Consider the following 23,825-nt stretch of genomic DNA (forward strand, 5'->3'; position numbering starts at 1 on the left):
GTGTTGGTCGGAACAGCAAGCTAATGTTACTACTGATGTTATTGAAAAATTGTTAGCAGACCAAAAAAGCCTTAGACATGCCTTATTACAAGATCGTGCAGCTATTGATTTTTTTGCTATTGGCACAAGGGCATGGATGCCAAGACTTTGAAGGCATGTGTTGTTTTAATCTTTCTGATCATAGTGAATCTATTCACAAAGCTTTGGCATATTTAAAGGTTCCTGCTAAGAATATTATGGTGGGTTATAACCCTTTTGATAATTGGCTTCAATCAGCTTTTGGGGGGTTGTCACCTTGGTTGACTATGTTAATCAAAGAAGGGTTAAGATGGATTTTGGTTATTTTGCTTTTGCTTGTAATGTTTAGAATAGTATATAGTTGTATTATGAAGGCAGTACATACATTGACTGACTCAGTCTTGACTGTGCAAAAACAAAACGGGGGATTTGTGGAGGAGTGGTTAAGGGAGAATGGACATGGATCCCAGGGTATAATGTTAGGCCTGATGGGGCAAGGCAATCTGAGTTCTAGTTATATGAATTTAATGCACAATCAAGACCAGAGTCAGAGCCATGGTTAAAGCAGTTGCTGTCACGCAGACAGCAGGCCGCTTTCTCTTCCTTCAAGGTCGGGCTGTTTTCAGCTAACGAGCTAACAGCTCAAGGTGGAAAACAACTGTGGAGAAAAACAAGATGGGAAAATGTGAGGGAGCTTGCTTATCGCAGAAACCGCAAGTAGGATGAACACAAGAATGTAATCTATTAGCTGCTGTTGCTGAGCTAGCTTTGAAGCTGCTGTGTATATAAGTTAGAGCCTGCTCTCAATAAAGGAGAAGATTTCTGCTATCACTCACATTGAGTAGGACTGATTTCTTCCCACCCAGCTGAGAATCGGACCCTGGGTTGATCGCCGCATGAAGTAGGCTTGGAGCTGGTTGTTCAGGCTTCGAGCCTGGGTGTTTCAGGCTTTGAGCCTGGTTTCAGACTTAGAGTCTGGTTTCAGGCTTCGAGCCTGGGTTTCAGGCTTCGAGCCTGGGTTTTTCAGACTTAGAGTCTGGGTTGCAGACTTCGAGTCTGGTTTTTCAGGCCAAGAGCCGAAAACTTCGCGGCAACTTTTAAGTTGATGTTAAAGAAGTAACCTAGAAGCAAAAGGGAATTTCATGATCTCTCTTTACATAGGTTCAGAAGCTGTATATATTTTTTTCCCCCTCTCTTTTTAATGTGAAAGTCATACAGGTCAGGGCACAGCTTGGTTACTTCATACAATATCACTATGCATTATATTATATGCAAGTAATAGTGTAATTATCTGTAAAACATCAACACTTTATTATTGTAAAACTCATAATAACATTTTAATGTATTTACTTGGAACTTCAGAGTACTGAAGTCGCATGACTATATACGAAAATAATTTTTAATTTTCCATATGGAATTTTAACGAACTATTTTTCACTCTCTGTTTTTAAGATTTAAAATTTTTAAATTACCGCCCCTAGTGCGTAAGCGCGCCGGAGGAAAATCCACGCCCAGAGAGCCAGCTCCCTCTTTTTAGTAACTTCCCCGTTTCGGGCGTCATCAGTGTGCGCCGAGGGCGAGTTGGGTTTTTTCTGTCCTCTGCTTTGGGAGTGAGGTTGTGGTGCGGCCTCACCCGCCATGTCGGAGAGCGCGGAGAGTTCCGCGGGGGCTCATAGCTCTTCTGAGTCCTCCGTTCAGGGCTTTGCTGCTGCTGAGCAGCGGATCGTTAAAATTACGGTTAAGACTCCTAAGGAGAAGGAAGAGTTCTCTGTGCCCGAGACCAGCAGCATCCAGCAGGTGAGGGATTAGGAGTGGGGGATGGGGAGCGCAGCCAGGGAGAGCAGCCTTAGACTGTGTTTTTTGCCTCCCACGCTGGCGGGTGAGGGCCCTTCGCGATGACAAAACAGCTTCTGCTTATCCGAGCTGTTCTCGGCGCTGTCGGGTGAGTATCGGGGCTATCTCGGCCTCGTGGAAAGCCGCTGTTAACAGGCTATCGGGAGTGGTGAAGTTCTGCGTTCTCTCCTCCACGGCTACCTTCTGTTGCGATGCTGAGAGCCGGCCCGCGAGGTGGACATAGGTCGTAATTCTGACTTGTCCTGCCGAGCTGATTCAGTCTGGCCAACTAGTACAACTGTAGAAAAAAAAATATGCAATCAGTGGCAGTGCTATAGAGCCAATAATTATCTTGATCTAAAACTGTCTTTAGAAACATTGAGTAGGCTATGGAAAAGATCTCTTAATTTTGGAACAGTCATGTCTTTAGACTGAAAAGAACTTTCATTACAAATAAAGCACAGCTTCTGCTGTGCTTCTGTGTACTAATGTCTGATAACTCTGGATTGTTAGTCTTTGTTCTAAATTTTAATGAAAGTTAGTATCTCATTGTGCCTTTGGTTCAAGAGAAACAGTGGCATCTACTGAATCATTGACACTGGTTTCTGCAGCACTTCAGTTTTTTTGGAGGCCTTCCGTGTGAGTATTTACCAGAATTTAATTTGTTTAGATTAGGAGACTACAAATCATAGGAAATGTGTGGTCAAAGCATAAGGCAAATATCTATAAAACTAGTCTTTCCTACTTGTGAAGGATGTAGATATTGGTATGCTTAAAATACTCAGAAAGGTGCAGTTCCCTGAAGGAGATTTAGAGCTTACTTAATTTTCTATAAAATTGCTCTGAAATTTTATATATGCAACTTGACATAATTTTCTTTTTTGTAACTGCAAACCTCATCAAAAAGTTGGTTAGGTATGTAAAAGCGCAACTGATATATGCAAAATGTGAATTATAAAGCTCTGAGCGATCTTCTAGACAGGGTGCCAGCTCTATACATTTTACAGACTCTTGCATCACCTTGTTCTAAAACTCTTTGTAGTTGCGTTTTGTTTTTTATAAAACATGTTGGTTCTAATTTAAGGATCACCTTTGTCCTGAAAAGCAATTTGATTGCAATAATATTGGGGACTTCAAGAGTTATAAACAAACTCATTTAAGATATGAACTTGTAATATATCTAACTTTAATGTGATTTCAAATGTGAGTCCCAATGGGAATATCAGATTTTTCTAGTAGACGGTTCTCTTAAAAACTGAAATAGTTATACAAGCTAACAAAACCATACATTTTTACTGAAAACAGTAATAAAAATGTGATTAATAGAACCTATTGCTTTAAAACATTTTCATTGTCTATAGATATCTTAAACTTTAAATATTATCTTGGTATCCCTTTGAGATGATATTAACAAATTAGATTTGCAGTCAAATCTTCCTGTGAAGTAAGACTGCTGCTTCCCCTGTGGGTCTGCCATTTGCTTTGATTCCTGGACAAAGTTGCAGCTAGCAAAAAAATATGCATGATGCTAGTGTGACTAGTATTGGCTTTTTTTCTTAAACTGTAAAACAGGTTGTTAATAATAAGCATTATATAGCAGAATAACAATACATGTAATAATTTTAGAACCAGCCCTGAAAGTAGGTTAGTCTCAAATAAACAAATTGAGTATCTGTTCAAATATATGGGATCAGCAAGTGGGTTGTTGCTATAGGCAAGCCAGCAATATCTGCCCTATCGGTGGGGAGGAGGAAGTGGCAAAGGCCTAAACTTGTACAACTGAATAGCTTTTATTTTGCTGTGTGTTCCTATAGCTAATATTATGACATAGTGATTTGGTTTTCATAGAATCATAGAATGGTAGGGACCTTTAGAGATCATCTAGTCTAACCCCCCTGCAGAAGCAGGTCTACCTAGATCAGGTCATAAAGGAATGTCTCCTTTTCCAAGGAAGGAGACTCCACAACCTTCCTGGGCAGCCTGTTCCAGTGCTCTGTCACCCTCATGGTAAAATAGTTTTTTCTTAAATTTAAATGGAACTTTTTGTGTTCCAGCTTCATTCCATTACCCTTTGTCCTGTAAACTTTTGTTTACAGTCAGTTCAGAATACAGACAAAACAAAACCAAAAGACTTTTATCTAAAATATTTGAGTTATTAGGGCTAATACAGTGAGCAGTCATGTTCCAGACTAATCTTGCATTACTGTCTCTCCTTAGTGAATGACTTGAATTGTTTTAGTGAAGAAGTGTTGGAACTAGTTCAATTAAAATCAATTTTACTTTCTTTATTTAGTCTATTTACCCTGTAAGCCTTCTTGGAATGCCAACACCAAAACATTGGCAAAGTTCAAGACATTATTATAATTGATTTAGAGTTACTATCAACCAGCATGTATAAAGATTTTAAGATACCAAATTATACATTTTGTGAACATTTAGAGAAGAACATTGATTGCTTTATATTTTCAATTATTAGGCTAACAGAGTTCAAGTGTAATGAATGGGTGCTATTAATTTTAAAAGCCTGCAGTTCTTGCAGAGAATTATTGTCACTGCTATGATTATCTGAAAATTTCAGTGTAATGACTGTTTGGAGAAGTTGGTGTAACCAAGTTTAGTTCATATAATGATTGAAAACAGTTTAAAATATTTTTTTTCTATTTTTATTTGTAGTCAAACTTTCTACAGTGAGAAACATAGGTTTCCATAGCATAGTACTTTAGCCCTTGCTGAATGCCAGGTGCCCATCAAGTCCCTCTATCACTCCCCCTCCTAAACTGGACAGGGGAAAAAGGAAGCCCAATTCCTGGAAGATAGTGAGATGGCCTGGAGAATTAAAGACCTGTGGTAGAACAGCTTATCCTGGATGTCATTTATAAACACACAAAGGAAAAGATGATTATCAGGGGGAGTCAACATGGATTCACCAAGGAAAAAAAAAAAATCATGACTCCTCCCTCTCCCAGCAGAAGGGATCGGAGAGAAGGGAAAAGAGCCCATATAAGTTGAAATAAGAACAGTTTAATAGAATAAAGTTCAAAACAAGTTGGAAAGGAACAATTATAACAATAATGAGGGAATATTATAAAGAAGGTTGGGACCCAACCTAACCGACTGCTCCAGACTGGCAGCCGAAAACTGCAACCCTGGAAGAGCACTCCTTCTGGCTAGTTCCCCACCTATATACTGGACATGAAGTCAGTATGGTTTCGAACACCTGCTGGCCAGCATGGGTCAGCTGCCCAGGCTGTACCCCTTCCTGGTTCCTCACAGGAATTAACTCTATCCTAGCCCAAACCAGGACAGAGAGTAAAACTGACTGAGTAAAATCTCCCTACGTAGCCTGTTCCAGTGCTCTGTCACCCTCACAGTAAAATAGTTTACATAAGGATATTTGAATGGAACTTTTTCTGTTCCAACTTTTTTCCATTGCCCCTTGTCCTATCACTTGATACAACAGAAAAAAGGGATGCCTCAGCCTCCTGACTGAGCCGAGGAGCCCAGAACTGGACACAGTACTCCACATGAGGCCTCACCAGGGCAGAGTAGATGGGGAGAAGAACCTCCCTTGACCTGCCGGTCTAGTCTGTTATTGATGGTATTTTTGCTAACAGTAATCAGGAGTTTTATTTGCTATATGTCTTAGATGTTAACCTAGGTTTTATATGGTCTTCTGTTGTGAATAAAACATCAAACAGATGGACTGCTTCTATTCATACTTTCTAATTCAGAAGTCTTGAGGTTGTACTAAATACAAGTGATACTGATGAAGAGACCTGACACTTTTTTTGTCTCTCTGTTGGGCTTTTAATGTAGATATGCTTCAGGTGGACCAAAATGTGGCTTGGAATTGTCTTACACTGTCTGAAAAGAGATGCCTTGCATATGTGGATCATCCACATTCATTATTGTAGGAGTTCTTTAGTGGTCTTGGTACACAGACTGTTGTATCAATTTCTTACTGTAGTGCTGTTTTTACAGATCATCTAATTACCATGGCTGCATGTTTCTAGAGAAAGGGAAGAGTATATGCTTTGATACCTGCATACTGACAACATTAGATACTGTGTGGTTCACTAAGCTCTGTAAGTGTCTTGTTTCCTTAACCACATGGATAAGTAGCTGCTTCTAAAAATGTGTAGCAAGGTTTAGGATAAAGTAACCAATTTTGATTGTACTGTTGCATCAGTGTTCTGAAGACAACTAAGGTGTGGAATTCACTCTAACAACCTGTTGTAGAAAAATACGACAGTAAATGAGTTTGGATAAACATTACTCTGGTCTGGCACAGTATGGTAGTTCTTTATTCTTATGCATTTACTTTGTACAAAATTATGAGAATTTATGCTGGTTTTCTGTTGCAATGGAATGTGTATTTGTACTGGTTTTGACTGGAATAGAGTTAAATTTCTTCAGGGTAACTCATGTGACTGTATTTTGGATTTGTGATTAAATCAGTGTTGATAACACAGGGATATGTTTTAGCTATTGCTGAGCAGTGCTTACATAGTGTCAAGACTTTTTCTGCTTCTCACAAGAAGTTGGAAGGGACACAGCTGGGACAGCTGACCTCAACTGACCAAAGGGATATCCCAGACCATATGATGTCATGTTCAGTAATAAAAGCTGTGGGGAGGAAGGGGGGATATTTGGAGTGATGGTGTTTGTCTTTCCAAGTAACCATTACACATGATGGAGCCCGACTTTCCTGGAGATGGCTGAACACCTGCCTGTCCATGGGAAGGAGTTAATTAATTCCCTATGCTTTGCTTGCATGTGCAGCTTTTGCTTTATCTATTAAACTGTCTTTATCTTAACCCATGAATTTTCTCACTTCTACCCTTCTGATTCTTTTCCTATCCCATTGTGGAGGGAGCGAGTGAATGGTTGTGTGGTGCTTATTTGCCTGCTAGTGTTAAACCATGACAGTATTCTTAAGAATAATTGATCAGAAAAATGCAGAGTGAGAAGCAGCTGCCTACATAATTCCTCTGCATAAAAGGGTCTAGAGGTTATAGCTATTAAATGAGTCAACACTGTTAAATGAATATTTTCCTGTATGTTTTTTCTAACTTGTAAATGAGAATGTAGCTTGCAAGATGTGGAATTTATCCTTTTGTTCTAAGCATGGATAAGAATATGAAATATTATGACTGATTTTGAACCCTACACTTACAGAAATATATTGTTGGATTTGAAAATCCAGAGAGTGGTGGGAATGATTAGGTTAAAAAACACAACCCTCAAGGAAAGATTAGCTGTACTGGAATCCTTTATTATGAGGAGAACAACAATCTGTTTGCCATATCCATGGACAGGACAATGAAGAATAGGATAGTGAAGCACTGAAATGGATTTTTTTTAAGCAAGCTATGGGGTCTCTATCACTGGGGACCTCTGAGGACAGGATGGATAAACATGTCTGTGTTGAGTTTTCATGGCAAGGTTTTGGTAGTGAGCGGGGGCTGCAGGGGGGACTTCTGTGAGAAGATGCTAGAAGGTTCCCCCGTGTCTGATAGAGCCAATGCCAGCAAGGGGGATAGGTAGAGAATTCATGAGTGAAGTTGAGCCCAGGAAGAAGGGAGGAGTAAGAGGAAGACAGTTTTTAGATTTGTTATTATATTTCATTATCCTACTCTGATTTGTAATAAATTAAATTAATTAGCCCAAGTCAAGTCTTTTTTTTCCTGTGATGGTAATTGCTGAGTGACCTCCCTGTCCTTATCTTGACCCACGAGCCTTTCGTCATATTTTCTCTTTTCCCCTGTCCAGTTGAGGAGGGGAGTGATAGAGCAGCTTGGTGGGTACCTGGTGGCCAGCCAAGCTCAACCCGCCACAATGTCTGAATAATTTAGGTAAGTAATCCACATCTGGCAAAAATGGATTAAATGGCTTCCTAGAATGCTTGCAAGTCTAAATATTACCAGTATAAAGGTTGACTTAAAAGATATTTCTCTAAGAACTGGAACCAACTATGTGTAAGCAGAGTTCTAACTGAGCAAATGCTACCTGCTACCCAGGCACAAAGTTTTCTTGCCTCTGTTGTGTCTCAGGCTCATTTTTGGGGGATGTGTTTTATCTCTTCATTTATACTATAAACCTTTACAATTAGGAACTTGTCTTCAGGGTATAATACAGGGGAGTTTTCTTGGTTTTAGCTCTGCCTCTTATAAAATATAAATATTTAATAACAAGTCATTGTAAGATTAGTATTTGGGATTTCTGTATGAGAGTTTGCTAAGATGCATGGAATAGGATTCTTTTAAAAATCAAGTTGACTATCCTACTTAAAAAAACATGGAAATATTGTAAACTTCTGGAGGACTTCCAAACTGCCTAAGATCCTTTCAGAAACGTTTTGTCTACTGACTAGTCACATTGAATAAATTGATTTGCTTTTCTGATATTTGTCTTTTTACATTTTGTGAAATAAATGCTTTTTCTGCAAGAGTACTTTTCTACAGAATAATGAATCTCAGTCACAGGTCAGTCAAAGCACAATATGGTTGTTATTGGTTAAGAAGGCAAGAAAATGTAAAATGTTTTTTCCAGGTTCGGTTTTTTTAAAAAAGGTATGATTTCACAGTCAGCTGAAATATGTGGCTATTCACCATGCTCTGGACTGGAAGAACATTTCATGTAGTTGTCAGAGTTGGATGACAGTGCAGAGCCACCTAAGAAATAGTTTTTGACTGTATGAAAAGGATTGATAGTTTTGACATGTGAAAGGTAGAATCACAGAATGGTAGGAGTTGGAAGGGACCTATAGAGAATAGCTAGTCCAACCCCCTGCTAAAGCAGATTAACCTCAGTCAGGTTGCCCAGGAACACGTCTAGACGTGTTTTGAAAACCTTCAGAGAAGGAGACTCCACAACTTCTTTGGGCAGCCTGTTCCAGGGCTCACTCACAGGAAAGAAGAAAGGATACTGCTCCTTTCAGTGTCTGCACAAATGTGTACTGAGAATTAACATAACATGTTGTTGCATCCTCAGCGTGTCAGCAACGGATGGTTTCAGTGGCAACTGTACTACTATAAATTTATTGCATCGGTACATGTCTGACTGAAATGACAGTATAGTCTTTAAGTGGAAGCCAATTTTTCTTATTGTCAACTATATACTTAGTGATCTAGATATGAAACACTAATTGTATGGAAAAAGAATTACTTGATTTCCCATCTTCCTTTGGAAAGTTAACTGAGTGAAGTGTTTCTAGGTTATATAAAGGAAAACATCATGCTAATGGATTAATATAATAAATGTGAGCAAAATAGATCTTCCTTAAATTATAAAAAAATTAATAATTTTGTATTCAATTATATAACTATATAATATTAACTTCTGTTTAGTTCAAGGAAGAAATCTCTAAGCATTTCAAGTCCCGTGCGGATCAGCTTGTTTTGATATTTGCTGGAAAGATTTTAAAAGATCAAGATACTTTGATTCAGCATGGGATTCACGATGGACTCACTGTTCACCTGGTCATCAAAACGCAAAACAGGTAACCTGACTGATGAGCAATCTTTTTTTACCTCTAAGTAGTAAAAATATTCTTAATTCCTAATGTTTTTGTTATTCTTTATTCTTAGTGCTTTCTTTTGGACAAATCTAAGTTTGACTAAAATGCATTCAAAAGCAGTACAAATACTACTGCTATTGAACAAGAGAAGCAACCCAAATTCTGTAAGATTACGTCCCTATATATTTTACATATATTTTTTAAAAGTTAATGTTATCTTCTAAAGTTTGCCATTACTGTTAAATCACTTGAATCAGCTTCTTAGTTGCAGTTGGTACACAATAACAGTCTGAGGACAATATGAACAGTCCTTTTATCTGTTTCACTGCATGGTAGCACTCATGCTTATGCCCCTACAGTAAACAGGTGTGGTAAGCATATGTATTGGGCAAGCAGCCTTTAGTGCTTTTTCTAGTTTATGATGGCTTTAATGTTGTATAACTACATTGTTATAATGTTCCTACAGTCTTAAAGAATATTGAAATTATTATATTAGTCTTATGATGAAATAAGACTTTTAACTTAATTTGATGTTCAGTGGGACATCCTACTAAAGGTATGGAATAAATCCTGTATTCTAGATCTTGCTATCCTTCTCTTTAAGCCCCGAACATTGAATTAGTATGCATACTCCCTCAAATAGTACATCAGAATCACTAAAGCAAGTTTAGGACTGAGGAAGCAATTTGTTGACAGGCATCCCAGGGATAGGATGTAAAAGGTGGTAACAGTTGCAGTGATGCCCATCCAAATTTCTTAATGGTAGAAACTGCTGTTCTGAAGGAGTGATGAGATTATAAATGGTTGAAGTTGGAAGCGACCTCTGGAGGTCATCTGGTCCAACACCCCTGCTCATGTTCAGCCTGGTGACCACCAGGACTTTTTCTGCCAAGCTGCTTTCCCATCCTGAATCGATGCTTGGGGTTGTTCCTTCCCAGGTGCAGGACTTTGCACCACTTTCTCTTGTTGAAATTCATGAGATTCCTGTCAGCCCATTTCTGCAACCTGTCAAGTTCCTTCTGCACAGCTCTCTGGCATATCAGCTACTCTTCCTAGTTCTGAGTCATCAGCAAGCTTTCTGAGGGTATACTCTGCCCCATCATCCAAATCATTAATGAAGGTGTTAAACAGAATTGGTCCCTGTATTGACTCCTGGGGTACACTGCTAGCTCCTGGCCTTCAACTAGACTTTATTCCACTGATCACCACCCTCTGGATCTGGCCACTGAGCCAGTTTTCCATTTTTCTCATCCAACCCCTACTGCATTAGCTTCTCTATGAGAATGCAATGGGAGACACTGTTGAAAGCCTTCCTAAAGTCCACTGCTTCCCCCTCTTCTACGTGGCCAGTCATTTCATCACATAAGGTTATCGTGTTGATGAAACATGACTTCCCCATGATGAATCCATGCTGACTACTCCTGATGGCTTTCTTGTCCTTTCTGTGCCTGGAAATGATTTCCAGGATTAGTTTCTCCATCACCTTCCTAGGAATGGAGGAGAGGCTGATCGGCCTGTAGTTCCCTGGGTCCTCCTTTTTGCCCTTCTTGAAGATAGTAGTAACACTTGCTTTCCTCCAGTCTTTGGACACTTATCCTAGTCACCATGATCAATCAAAGATAATTGAGAGTGGCCTTACAATGACATCTGCTGGCTTCCTCAGCACTTGTGGTTGCATTCCATCAGGGCCCGTGGACTTGCATACATCCAATTTTCTTAAGCATTCCCTCTTCCATCAAGGGTACATCTTCCTTGTTCCAGCCTTTCCTCCTAGTCTCAGAGGCCTGGTATTCCTGAAGGCTTGTTTTACTAGTAAAGACTGAAGCAAAGGTGGCATTCGGTACCTCAGCTTTTTTCATGTCCCAAGTAACCAGGTCTCCTGTCTCGTTAAGCAGCAGTTCTACATTTTCCTTAGTCTTCTTTTTGTCTCCTATATACTTATAGAAGCCCTTCTTGTTATCTTTGACATCCCTGGCCAGATTCAATTCCATGTTTTTCTTAGATTATATTAAATTCCAGAGCTTGTGTACTGGGTCTGGCTCAGATGGAGTTCTTCATAACAGCCTGTTTGGTGTGGTATTTAGACTTAACAGCGTTGACAACATACTGATGTGTGATAAGACACTCCGTGCCTCCCTCCTGCCCAGGCTAGAGTTGGGAAGGAGACACAGCTGGGACACCTGAATCAAGCTGACCAAAGATATTGCACACCATATCATGTCATGCTAAGCAGTAAAACCAGGGGAGCTTTTCCAAAGTGGCTGTTGCTCAGAGATTGGCTGGACATTGGTCTGCTGGTGGGAGTTGGTGAGCAATTAACTTTGCATCATTTTTCTGTTTGGTTTTGGGGGATTCTTTTTCTTTACTTTTGCTTTACCAATTAAACTGTCTTTATGACAACCCATGAGTTTTTTTGCTTTTGCCCTTCTGATTCTCTCCCATGTCCTGCCTGAGGTTGGGGAAAATGATGTAACTGGATGAGGATTTAACTGACTGGGGTCTTAACTGACTGAGGTCAACCTACCACACCTTGTTCAACTAGTAATTTTTTTAACTTGTTTTTTATAGGTCACAAGTTCATCCAGGTCAACAAACATACACCACTGGCAGTATTGATACCACATCAATATCAAGCAGTAATATCTCAACACCAATTTCAACAAATAGCAACTCTTTTGGCTTGGGTAAGAATATTTGTTAAGTAACATGATGGGTATATTGGGCATCTTGGTTTGAGGTAAGTATCTGTGGAGCTTTATTGTAATGTAAATGGGGCTTAAAAAAAAATACTAATTACAAAAATCTGTGGTATTGATTGCAATAAGCTTTTGATCAATAAGATATCGGAGGTAAGTTGTTTCCTTAATTTTTACGTACAGGACTTCAGGCTTGTGCTGTTTCATCTTCAGTAGTAAGATGCTGCTTGATCTTGTATTCTGGCACTATAGGTATTTAAACTCCTTCCAGTCTCCTCCTCTTCCTTAATGGTACATGTGAATTGGCCTGAAGGGAGTATTGAAGTTGGACCCATAACATCATGACTCAGAAGAGAAGTAACAAAGTTACTTCTATCCTACAAACCAATATTTCTCAGATTCTGAAGCTGCGTTATCAGTCTTTCAAGAATAGAGGCAGAAGTCTACTGATTTTAAAATATTATCTCTTTCCTTAGTTACTGGGTTTTGCTATTCATACTCTTTCCTTGTTTGCTTTCTTTAAAAAAAAAAACAACACAACTGAAAAAAACTATGTTAAGCAATTGTTTTTAGTTGTAAACAGTTATCTAGATTGACTAGTACCTTCTAAAAATATGAAACTTTTGTTTGCTAAACTCTGCAAAGGAGGAGAATTTAAAACATTTCTTTTTGCTGATGCATCAAAAACTAAAAGAGCTTTACTTTTTGTTTACAATAGAGATTATGCATTGTATTAGGGATTCATCATGGTGGTGGTCTGTCTATAAATGATTACTACAAATTTATTGGAAACTGTTGGGAATTAACCTGAGACCCCAAAACTCACACATCCCTTGTACCTCAACTATAGTAAAGTAGAAGAAAAGCTGTTAGAATTGTAACAAGTTATATTTCAGATGTGATTTGCATTTCTAGGTGTCTTATGTAAAGAAGCAAACTATTAGATGACTCCTTAACAGCCTTGCAAAGATAGAATTTCTATTGGGTTTCATTATTTTGAAGTGTGGGTGTGGCATTATTACTTAAGTGGCCTAGAAATTAAAACTTGCATTAAAACTTATATTAAAAATCAGTATTGTTCACCAATTAAGGAAAGGTATAAAAACCAATATTGTTCACCAATTAAGGAAAGGTACAAAAATCAAGAAGGCTCACAGGATGGATACAGCTGCTGCTTCTATGTGAGGAATCCACAACACAGCAATTCCCTACAAATACCATGGAGTGTGGAGCAGAGTGAAGGCTAAGTGGCCAGACTCTGTGATGATACATGGAAACGAGATGGTCCTCTAGAACTGATAAGCAGCACGTTTGGTACCCTGAGCCAATGGTCTGTCAAATCTTGACAAAATGCTGTCCTAGAGCAAACTTTGCTCATTTTAATGTCATTTTAATACTAAAACACACCTCCATCCCAAAGGCTACCTGCCTTCAAGGTGCCACCACTCCTTGAATCTGCAACCTGAATTGTTTGTAAGCTATACCTTTAAATGTGAGGCGAGAGAATTTTACACCAATCGTAATAAAGGTATTTATGACTAAAGTCACTCAAACTCCACCTTGAAGGTGAAAAAAAGTTATAAAAGAGTTAAAGAAAAGCGGGGTACTGGGGGGAAGACACCATCACGAACAAGTCAGGGAAGCTCCCTCAAACTGTCTCTGACTCCCGAGATCAGCTGACAGACTGAGTCTCTCTTCCTCCCCCCTTGGGACACCTTGGGTGAGACTTTAAGTACTTCTGTGGGAAACTTAAAAATCTCTATAGAGAATTACTCTTTAACTTTTTATAACCAGGCTGTATTTTGTAGCTTCACACACTGTATTGTTTATATATCTATTTTTTTTGCACGTGCTTTCTTTTGCAGTCACTATCTCTGGCAATCCATAAGAACCTGTATATTTGTTGCATGAATAAAACTGCACCGTTTAAGTAGCCAGTCGTCACAGTTTCTCACTGAATGTGATCAAACCCTAGAGTGTGGCCATGCTAGTTCATGAGCATGACTGGACTGAAGGTGCAGTCCACTATCAGTGAATCCAGAGTCGTGATAGTTCACAGAGATGAATGCACCTGGACTAGCCGCACCTAACCTCCCACCTTGGTGAGGAGAGTTAGAACACAAAGAGATTTATTTTCTGCCAAACCACTCTGTCCCCTTTTAATGCGACAGTGGGTTATGTTTATGTATTTTGTACATAGAAAGAACCTGGATGTATTTAGAAATATACTAAATGATGAAAGTTTGTTTGTTTGTTTTTTCCTCTTAAAGGTGGCCTTGGAGGCCTGAGTAGCCTGGGATTAAATGCATCAAACTTTTCAGAGTTACAGAATCAGATGCAACAACAACTTATGTCCAACCCAGAAATGATGGTTCAGATAATGGAAAATCCATTTGTTCAGAGCATGCTTTCAAATCCTGACGTGATGAGGCAGTTAATTATGGCTAACCCTCAAATGCAGCAACTGATACAGAGAAATCCAGAAATCGGTCACATGCTAAATAATCCAGATATAATGAGACAGGTATGTAGAAAGATCTTTAAATTCATAACCTTTGGTTATACTGTAACTGTGAACAAAAGAGCACGAATTGGACATGCTTGGATAAGTGCTGAAATATTGTTGAGGAATTTAGGCTTGTTAGACAATCTCTAAAAGGTCGCTATAGGAAACTGTTGCTTTTATTTCTAGCTGCTGATGTCTGAAATAAACTGATAATTTTTAAAAAGTGCAGCATAGTTTTGAAAGATGTTGAAGACTCTATAATCTTATCTTCCGAGTTTAGAGTTGGATGTCACTTGAGATCTTCTGTTGTTTAGTCAACAGTGAGTTTACTATGAAGTAATAATTCTCCAAAATACTGTTGATTTCCAGTTTACGTAATTGGGTACCTCTTTAAAAGAAATAAGTTATGTGTTATGTAAGGTATGCCTTAATGTGGCAGAAGGCCCCAAGAAACAAATGAAGGCTTTGGAAAATTAAAGTATTTATTTTTCAAGTTCATGTTATAAGCTACATGCTGTACTGATGTTAGAAAAGGTAGAAATATATTGTGTTGAGAAGAGACAAGAAAGAACAGGATGGTACATTCAAGTTTTTTTTTTCTTCTGTTTATTCAATGCTTTCTGACTCAGCCAGCATGCTAACAGTTATGTTAGAATGTTGACTAAATATTAAATTCTATTGACTCCCCTTCCACTGAGATAACATCTTGATTTGGCTTTAATCCTAATTTGGAGTTAGACATTAGTAACTGAGATACTGTTAAATGCTGATATTTTCACTTTAGAATGGAATTATTTTTATCAATACAAATTAAATGTTCTATTTCATTAGACTCTAGAACTTGCTAGAAACCCTGCAATGATGCAGGAAATTATGCGAAACCAGGACCGAGCCTTGAGCAATCTTGAAAGCATACCAGGTGGCTACAATGCCTTGCGACGTATGTACACAGATATTCAGGAGCCAATGTTGAATGCAGCACAGGAACAGGTGAGAAATGACTGGAGGAGCCATTGAAAGTAAATGTTTGGGATTCTTTGTTTTGTATTTTGATTTTTGTTTTTTTGGGGGGGAAGCTTTTTTGGCATTTTTGTTTTGGTTTTTTTTTAAATGAAAGAATATAAATAATATCATTTTTCAAATGTGTACCTAACAAAACAAAATTTCTTGAAGTCAATGTGTGTCTTGTTCCTATGCTCTTTAAAACTTGAAAGGGTAAATATTGTTTTTTGTCTGAAACTATTTTAATGTTAAGAAATTTTTGTTGTATGTATTCTAAATCTATTTATAGTTCTTGTACTTATAAAATTCCTCAGGTCTAGGAAAAAATGAAAACTTTATTAAATTGGAACCCAAGATAGGAAGAAAAAAGGCTTTGATTTCAGTAAAGCATTTGACACTGTCTTCCACAGCATCTTCATGGCAAAACTGAGAAAGTATGGGCTGGATGATCAGATAGTGAGGTAGATTGTTAACTGGTTGAAGGGAAGAAGGCAGAGAGTTGTGATCAATGGGGCAGTGTCTAGTTGGAGGCTGTATCTACTGGAGTCCCTCAGGGACCAGTATTGTTCAATATATTCATTAATGACCTTGATGAGGGAACAGAGGGCACTGTCAGCAAGTTTACTGACAATACTAAACTGGGGGGAGTGGCTGACACACTAGAAGGCTGTGCTGCCACTCAATGAGACCTGGACAAGCTGGAGAATTGGGTGGGGAGAAATCTAATGAAGTTCAATAAGGGCAAGTGTAGAGTCTTGCATCTGGGAAAGAATAACCCCATGTATCAGTACAGGTTGGGGAATGAACTGTTAGAGAGCAGTGTAGGGGAAAGGGACCTGGGGGTCTTGGTGGACAGCAGGATGACCATGACCCAGCATTAGCCAAGAAGGCCAATGGCATCCTGAGGTGTATTAGAAGGACTGTGGTTAGCAGGTCGAGAGAGATTCTCCTGCCCCTCTACTCTGCCTTTGTGAGACCACATCTGGAATATTGTGTCCAGTTCTGGGCCCCTCAGTTCAAGAAGGATAGGGAGCTGCTGGAGAGAGTTCAGCATAGGGCCACCAAGATGATTAGGGGAGTGGAGCATTTCCCTTATGATGAAAGGCTGAGGGAGCTGGGGCTCTTTAGCTTGGAGATGAGGTAATTAATGTTTACAAATATGTAAATGGTGAGTGACAGGAGAATGGAACTAGGCTCTTCTCATTGATGACCAATGATAGGACAAGGGGCATTGGGTACAAACTGGAACAGAAGAGGTTCCAAAGAAATACAAGGAAGGATTTCTTCACTGTAAGGGTGACAGAGCACTGGAACGGGCTGTCCAGATGGGTTGATGAGTCTTCTTTTCTGGAGACATTCAAAACCCACCTGGACGAGTTCCTGTGTGACGTACTCTAGGTGGTCTTGCTCTGGTAGAGGGGTTGGACTAGATGATCTCTTGAAGTTCCTTCTAACCCTTAAGATTCCATTATTATGTGATTTATTTTTTTTCTAAGTTTGAAACCACTATGCAAGATATGCACCAGTAAATGCTGGAGGTTGACCTGCTGGAAAGCAGCTCCACAGAGGACCTGGGAGTTCTGGTGGACAGCAAATTAAACATGAGCCAGCAATGTGCTCTCGTGGCCAAGGCGGCCAATGGTATCCTGGGGTGCATCAAGAAGAGCGTGGTCAACATGTCAAGGGAGGTTATCCTCCTCTTCTCTGCCCTAGTAAGGCCACATCTGGAGTACTGTGTCCAGTTCTGGGCTCCCCAGCTCAAGAGGGACAGGGAGCTGCTGGAAAGAGTCCAGCAGAGGGCTACCAAGATGATCAGGAGACTGGAACATCTCTGTGATGAGGAAAGGCTGAGACACCTGGGGCTTGTTTAGCCTGGAGAAGAGAGGACTGAGGGGGACCTTATCAATGTTTCTAAATACCTAAAGGGCAGATGTCAAGAGGATGAGGCCAATGGTGTTTTATTTTTGGAGCGCCCAGTGACAGGGCAAGGGGTAACAGACACAAGCTGGAACAAAGGAAGTTCTGCTTGAACACAAGGAAAACCTTTTCTGTGAGGGCGAGGGAGCACTGGAACAGGCTGCCCAGAGAGGTTGTGGAGTCTTCTTCTCTGGAGACTTTCAAAACCCACCTGGACACATTTGTGTGCAACCTGGTCGAGGTGAACCTGCTTTAGCAGAAAGGTTGGACTAGATGATCTCTAGACATCCCTTCCAACTCCTACCATTCTGTAGTTCTGTAATCTTGCTGTGATCAAAGTACTAGTATAGTAGCAAACACTGTGTTTAAAACGAGGTGTGATTAGCTTATCTTTTTTTTTTTGCTGTTGTTGCTTGAGATAATATCTCTTTCAGTGTTGGTATCTTTTCAGAATATTTACAATGGCTTATTTTAGAACGATGACTATAATTTAGAGCCATCAACATTTATCTTCATGTGTAATTTTGGAAAGGTAACTTGTCATTTCTAGCAGACTTAAAAAATAGTTGACTAGTAGATGATATATGTTTTTTTTCTGTTTCTGTAGTTTGGAGGTAACCTGTTTGCTTCCTTAATAAGCAATGCATCATCGGGAGGGGACAGTCAACCATCTCGTACAGAAAATAGAGCTCCTTTACCAAATCCCTGGGCTCCTCAGTCCAGTTCTCAAAGTTGCATAAGTGCCAGCACCAGTGGTGAGAGCGGTGGCAGTAATGTTGGAAGTAGCACCTCTGCTAGTATGGGACAGAGCTCAACTATACCAAATTTGGAACCTGGACTAGGAGGTGTGTCTGTTATTACAATTGTATATGTTTGCAAATATTCAGGAGTTTGCTGAAATGATTCTGTTATTAGAAAGAGATGTTTTGATAAAAAGTTTTTATTGCTGTTTATTTCCATAGAATGTTTGACCGGTATCAAAGTCCCCTGTAGAAAAACAAACATGAAAAGTAAACCAAGACTACTAATACTTATATATTGCCTTAAAATAACAAAAGTAAGGAACCTGTAGATGAATGATAGTATTTTTCTTTCTGTTTGGAGACAAACAGGAAAACAACTAACAGTGTAGATACTTAGTGGGACTGCTTGTTGGGTATGACCTCTGGCTTAACTTGTTTCTAGGGCAGATGCATCTGTGTAAGCAGAACTATGTTGAGGTGTATTTAAGAGGCTAAAGCTCATTGAAAAAAAACAAGCAAAAAAACCCAAAACAACACAGTTATATCCCAGTTCTAGGCAGTCTAATTAATTTGATTATAGGTAAGATTTTTACAAATGCCATCTTTTACTTTTTTCAAAGTTGGTATGTTCAACACACCAGGAATGCAGAGCTTGTTACAGCAGATAACAGAAAATCCACAACTTATGCAAAATATGCTGTCTACACCCTATATGAGAAGCATGATGCAGTCATTGAGCCAGAATCCTGATCTTGCAGTACAGGTAAATGCTTTTGGTGTAGCGATGTGTTGTGTATGCTGAAGTGAAAAAAGGAGTTTAAATTACGATAAGTTATATTTTCAATACAGAGGAACTGTGACGGCTTCTTAATAGTAAGTTGTCTGTTGTAAATGGTCCATTTTTCAAAGTATGTTAATGCCTGACATTGAAATTATTATCTAACTACCTTTAGCAATCTATTGCAGTAAGTTTCTTCAATTTGCAGTTGGACATCATGTCAGGCATTCTCTTGTAACAACTTGTAAGCTTGTGTATGTTTCATACAGCCCTATAATTTTGTGGCCTAGCATAAGAACCAGTTAAACAAAGCAAACGTTTGGATTATAAATTAAGATAGAGATGCTACTAAAAAAAATACCGTAGCTTGAGAGAACAGAAGTGGAGAGGAAGGAGTTGGTGCCTTATCTAGCTGTTATTCTGGTTTTCATTTCTCATCTGTGATCCTTGTTCACAATAAAAGTGCTGATACTGCTGTTTTATGAATGGTATTTTGAAGTGCTTTGCAATTTTACTTACAACAATAATATCCAAAGCCAAATCTTGAACTATGTTATATATATGAGGTTATCATAGATTGTTACCACATATTAATTAGATAATAAGATAAATAGTTCTCTTAAAATCCACTCTACTATTTACTTTTGGGCACTGTCACAATCCCCTGTTGGGTTTAATTTGACAGAAGTTAAACTCCCTTGCTTTCCAACCAACCTCTGACAATTCTGGATGGCTTGGCTTAACTCGAGTGATATCCAGTCAAACAGGTTATCGTGATTAGGTTTCATGCATTCTTGGGAACAGAATTAAGACTCAAAATGGAGTCAAGTGCTAAACTACTTTATTTTTACAATCAAAAATCAACAAGGAAAAGAGAAGGGGGAGAAGGAAAGAAAAGAGAGAAAGGTGCCATAGTCACCACCACGAGTCTACAGCAGCCCCAGCAGTCCACTTGTCTGTCCGATGATCCGTTCTGGTCCAGTGAGGAGGATGGAAACTCCAGCCCTTCTGCTAGTCCCGTTCTTATACCCACTCCTCTTGTTGATGCATGTCCAGTGCCATCTCTGAAGGGTCCTGAAAAGTTTCAAAAAGTCCTTGGAAAGTTCCCAAAAATCTGGGAGTAGTCCAGGAGGATTGCAGTCCTTGGACCCAGGCGCATACGCAGGGGCGTTAGGCCAGCGGGACATATCACTAAAGCAACAGTGTCTCCCACGGGTAGAGTCCTTGATGGCTGGAGCAATGTGGTCTCGATGATTAATTATGCTGTCAGCAATGTTGAGGCATATCACTAGTACCTTAAAGGCACTACAGCTTGATCTATGATGTTAAAAGATTATGCAATATCATCTATAGGACAAAAATTTTTATTTGCTGGAAATCCTCAACTTCAGAAGCAAACGAGACAACAGCTTCCTACTTTTCTTCAAGAAGTAAGATGAGATACTAAGTATTGCTAACAAATATCTGAAATTCAGTGAGCAATTTTTTGCAATAAACTGATGCCTTTCTTTGATTTCACTTAAAGCTAGATTCTGTTACATGTACTCTCATTAGCTTTAGACATTATCCCTTGATAATTAAATGCTTGATTTATCTCTCCATCCCTTTTAAAAGTTAAATCTGGCTTTTGGTGGATGTTGTTGTCTGTGACTAGCACAACTGCTTTGATTTGCTGTCATGTTTTTGCTTGGAAGAAATGACTTGTTCTTACTGTGCACTAACCAGAGAAAACCCGTTTCCTTCATGACTTCTTTTGCAAATGAAAGAAAAAAATCTTATTACTTTTTGTGCTACTAAGATAGGCTTTTACAATGCTTCTCTCATACCTCTTCCACCCTGCCCTGATTATTTTGGGTAGAGAGACCTTACTGCATGCCTTGAAAGAGGCAAGACCTAAGCTAATTCAGAAGTGGAGTGGATTCTGAAGATATTTGCCTGTAAATGTTGCCTTACCACCAGCTTTCTCTCTTACACCATTGTGGTTGCAGCCTCTGTGTTTGCTTTATCTTAATTGTCACAGTGTATACTAAGAATGTGTCCTTTAAATAGGACTAAGAAAAATTTTTAGGAATCAAAATTTTATCCAATGCATGAGTTCCATCATTAGGCAGTCCCTACAAATGTGTGTTGCCAACATCTAATTGCATGTAGGCAGTGTTATGGAAAAAATAAATAACAACATGAATTTGTTGCCATTAATGATTGCCCAATGCTCCAATCAAGCTAGAGTCTTCACCTCTGGTCTTTTTTGTAGCCGGGAATGGGGAAGAATACATAAATCTGATCAACAGCCTACTGTACCTTTGCTGCAAGATTGTAAAAGCTGATGGGCCCAACCTCAGAGACACTGAGGCTGTGGACCTTGTGAATTATCCACTGGCCTCTATTTTCAGCCAGCTGAATGTTATGCTGGGACACCAACTGATAAGCCAGAGCAACAACAGCTAACCCTACTGTAACTTCAAAGATGCTTCTCAATTACAGCTGTGACCCCCTGTCCACATACTTCTCCACTGGGCTGTTCTAAAAAGACACAGCTGGGCAGCAGGAAGTGGTCACGCTGGATGGCATCAGTACAATAGAACAGAATAGTTCAGTTGGAAGGGACCTACAACAATCATCTAGCCCAACTGCCTGACCATTTCAGGGCTGACCAAAAGTTAAAGCATATCGTTAAGGGCGTTGCCCAAATGCCTCTTAAGCACTGATGGCTTGGAGCATCGACCACCTCTCTAGGAAGCCTGTTCCAATATCTGTCTACCCTCTCAGTAAAGAAGTGTTTCCTAATATCCAGTCTGAACTTCCCCTGGTGCAGCTTTGAACCGTTCCCACACATTCTGTCACTGGATACCAGGGAGAAAAGATCAGCACCTCCCTCTCCACTTCCCGTCCGCGGGAAGCTGTAGAGAGCAATGACGTCACCCCTGAGCCTCCTTTTCTCCAAACTAGACAAGCCCAAAGTCCTTAGCTGTTCCTCATAGGACATGCCCTCCAGCTTTGTTGTCTTCCTCTGGATGCATTCAAGTACCTTCATATCCTTAAATTACGGAGCCCAGAACTGCACTCAGTACTTAAGGTGAGGCCGCAACAACCCTAAATACAGTGGGATAATCCCCTCTTTTGACCATCTGGTTCTGCTGTGCTTGATGCACTCCAGGATACAGTTTGCCCTCTTGACTGCCAGGGCACACTGCTGACTCTCATCGAGCCTGTCAGACAGCACTCCTTCTCTGCAGGGCTGCTCTCCAGTCCTGTCTCTCTCAATCTATGCTTGTGTCTGGCATTACTCCATCCCAGGTGCATAACCCAGTATCTCTTCTTGTTGAATTTGGTGCCATTGATGACTGCACAGTGCTCCAATCTGTCTATATCCCTCTGCAAGGCCTCTTGTCCCTTGAGAGTCACCAGAACCTCTCAGTTTAATATCATCAAGCTTGCTAACGGTACATCCAACTCCTGCATCCAGATCATTGATAAAAACAGAACTGGCCCTAGAATTGAACCCTGGAGAACATCATTAGTGACTGGCCACCAGTCAGATGTAGCCCCATTCACTACAACCCTTTGAGCTCTGCCCTTCAGCCAGTTCTTCACCCAGGGCAGTGCATTGTGAACCTCATCATCCCACAGTTGGACAAATTGTCCAGAAGGATACTGTGAGGGACAGTAGCAAAAGCCCTCCTAAAATCTGGAAAACCACATCTACCACCTTCCCTTCATCCACAGGGCAGGTGACCTTCTTGTAGAAAGATATCAAATCAGTTAAATAGGACTTTCCCTGTGTGAACACACAGTGACTATGCCTGATAATTGCATTGTCCTTTTGTCATGCTTTGACCCAGGTAGCACAGCAGCACCACTGAGTCTCTCGCTCAGTGCCCCCATTCACCCACACCCTCCTTAGGATGGCAGAGACCCCAGCGAAATGGGAGTAAAAAGATAAGTAAGGTTGTTGTGGATTAAGACAAGGGCAGGGAGGGTTCGCTGCCAATTATGGTTCCGGGCAAAACAGACTCCACTACTCAACTTAGAGAGGAAAGTAGGAAAGTTTATTCTGCAAGAAACAGAACGCAATAAAAGCAAAAAGGGAGTAGGATGATGAGAAAATTACAACCAGCACTTTAAGATCTCCCTCCCCCATCCCTCTTTTCTTCCCAGGCCCAGCTCACTGCTCCCAATATCTCTACCTCCTTCCCCCTCAATGGCTCCAGGGAGCAGGGAATGGGGGATGTGGTCAGTCTCTCACAGATGGTCTCTGCTACTTCTCTCAGAGGAGGACAACAGCTTGCGTTCTTCCCCTGCTCCAACACAGGGTCTGTCCCCTGGGACACAGTCCTTACCGAACTTCTCTGGTGTGGGTTGCTCCCAGCAGCTGCGGCTTCTGCCGATACAGGGTCCCTCACATGGGACACGGTGAATATCTCTCGCGTGGATTCTTTGCCATGGTTGCAGTTTCTGCAGACAGAGGGTCCCTCCCTTGGGACAAGGCCTCTTCTGGGCATAAGTTTAATGAGCTTCTTCATTGTGGGTTCCTTCCCACAGCTACAGTTTCTGTGAATATTGGGTCCCTCCCTCAGGGCACGGCCTGCTGCAGCCATAGTTTTAACGAAGAAAATCACTGCCCCTGGCTCGGGGTCTGTAGTGAAGTGATTGAGTCCCTCCGATGGGGGACAGCCTCCTCTGGCCATAGTCACTGTCCCTGGCTCAGGGCCTTTAATGAAGTGAATTGCTGCCCCTGGTCTGGAGTCAGCTTTAGCAAAATGAGTCTCTACCGCTGATGTGGGGTCTTTAAAGAAATGAAAATAAATCTCAG

At 40.2% G+C, this 23,825-nt stretch overlaps 1 protein-coding gene across 7 annotated transcripts in view; it reads left to right on the forward strand.

Moving 5' to 3' along the window:
* The first annotated feature begins 1,608 nt into the window (after positions 1-1,608).
* LOC133628557 (ubiquilin-1-like) overlaps positions 1,609-23,825 on the forward strand; it is a 40,869-nt gene continuing 18,652 nt past the window's right edge. For all 7 annotated transcript variants that reach the window (XR_009820744.1, XM_062016912.1, XM_062016913.1 and 4 more), the window contains exons 1-7: positions 1,609-1,815; positions 9,201-9,352; positions 11,939-12,054; positions 14,337-14,590; positions 15,404-15,562; positions 18,099-18,336; positions 18,855-18,997. Coding sequence is in view for 6 of the 7 variants with exons in the window: in XM_062016912.1 (XP_061872896.1) it covers positions 1,657-1,815; positions 9,201-9,352; positions 11,939-12,054; positions 14,337-14,590; positions 15,404-15,562; positions 18,099-18,336; positions 18,855-18,997 (1,221 nt within the window). In the remaining variant the exon portion in view is untranslated. The remainder of the gene's footprint in view (positions 1,816-9,200; positions 9,353-11,938; positions 12,055-14,336; positions 14,591-15,403; positions 15,563-18,098; positions 18,337-18,854; positions 18,998-23,825) is intronic.

The sequence above is a fragment of the Colius striatus genome, chromosome W, assembly GCF_028858725.1.
Source record: "Colius striatus isolate bColStr4 chromosome W, bColStr4.1.hap1, whole genome shotgun sequence".
Taxonomy (NCBI): Eukaryota; Metazoa; Chordata; class Aves; order Coliiformes; family Coliidae; genus Colius; species Colius striatus.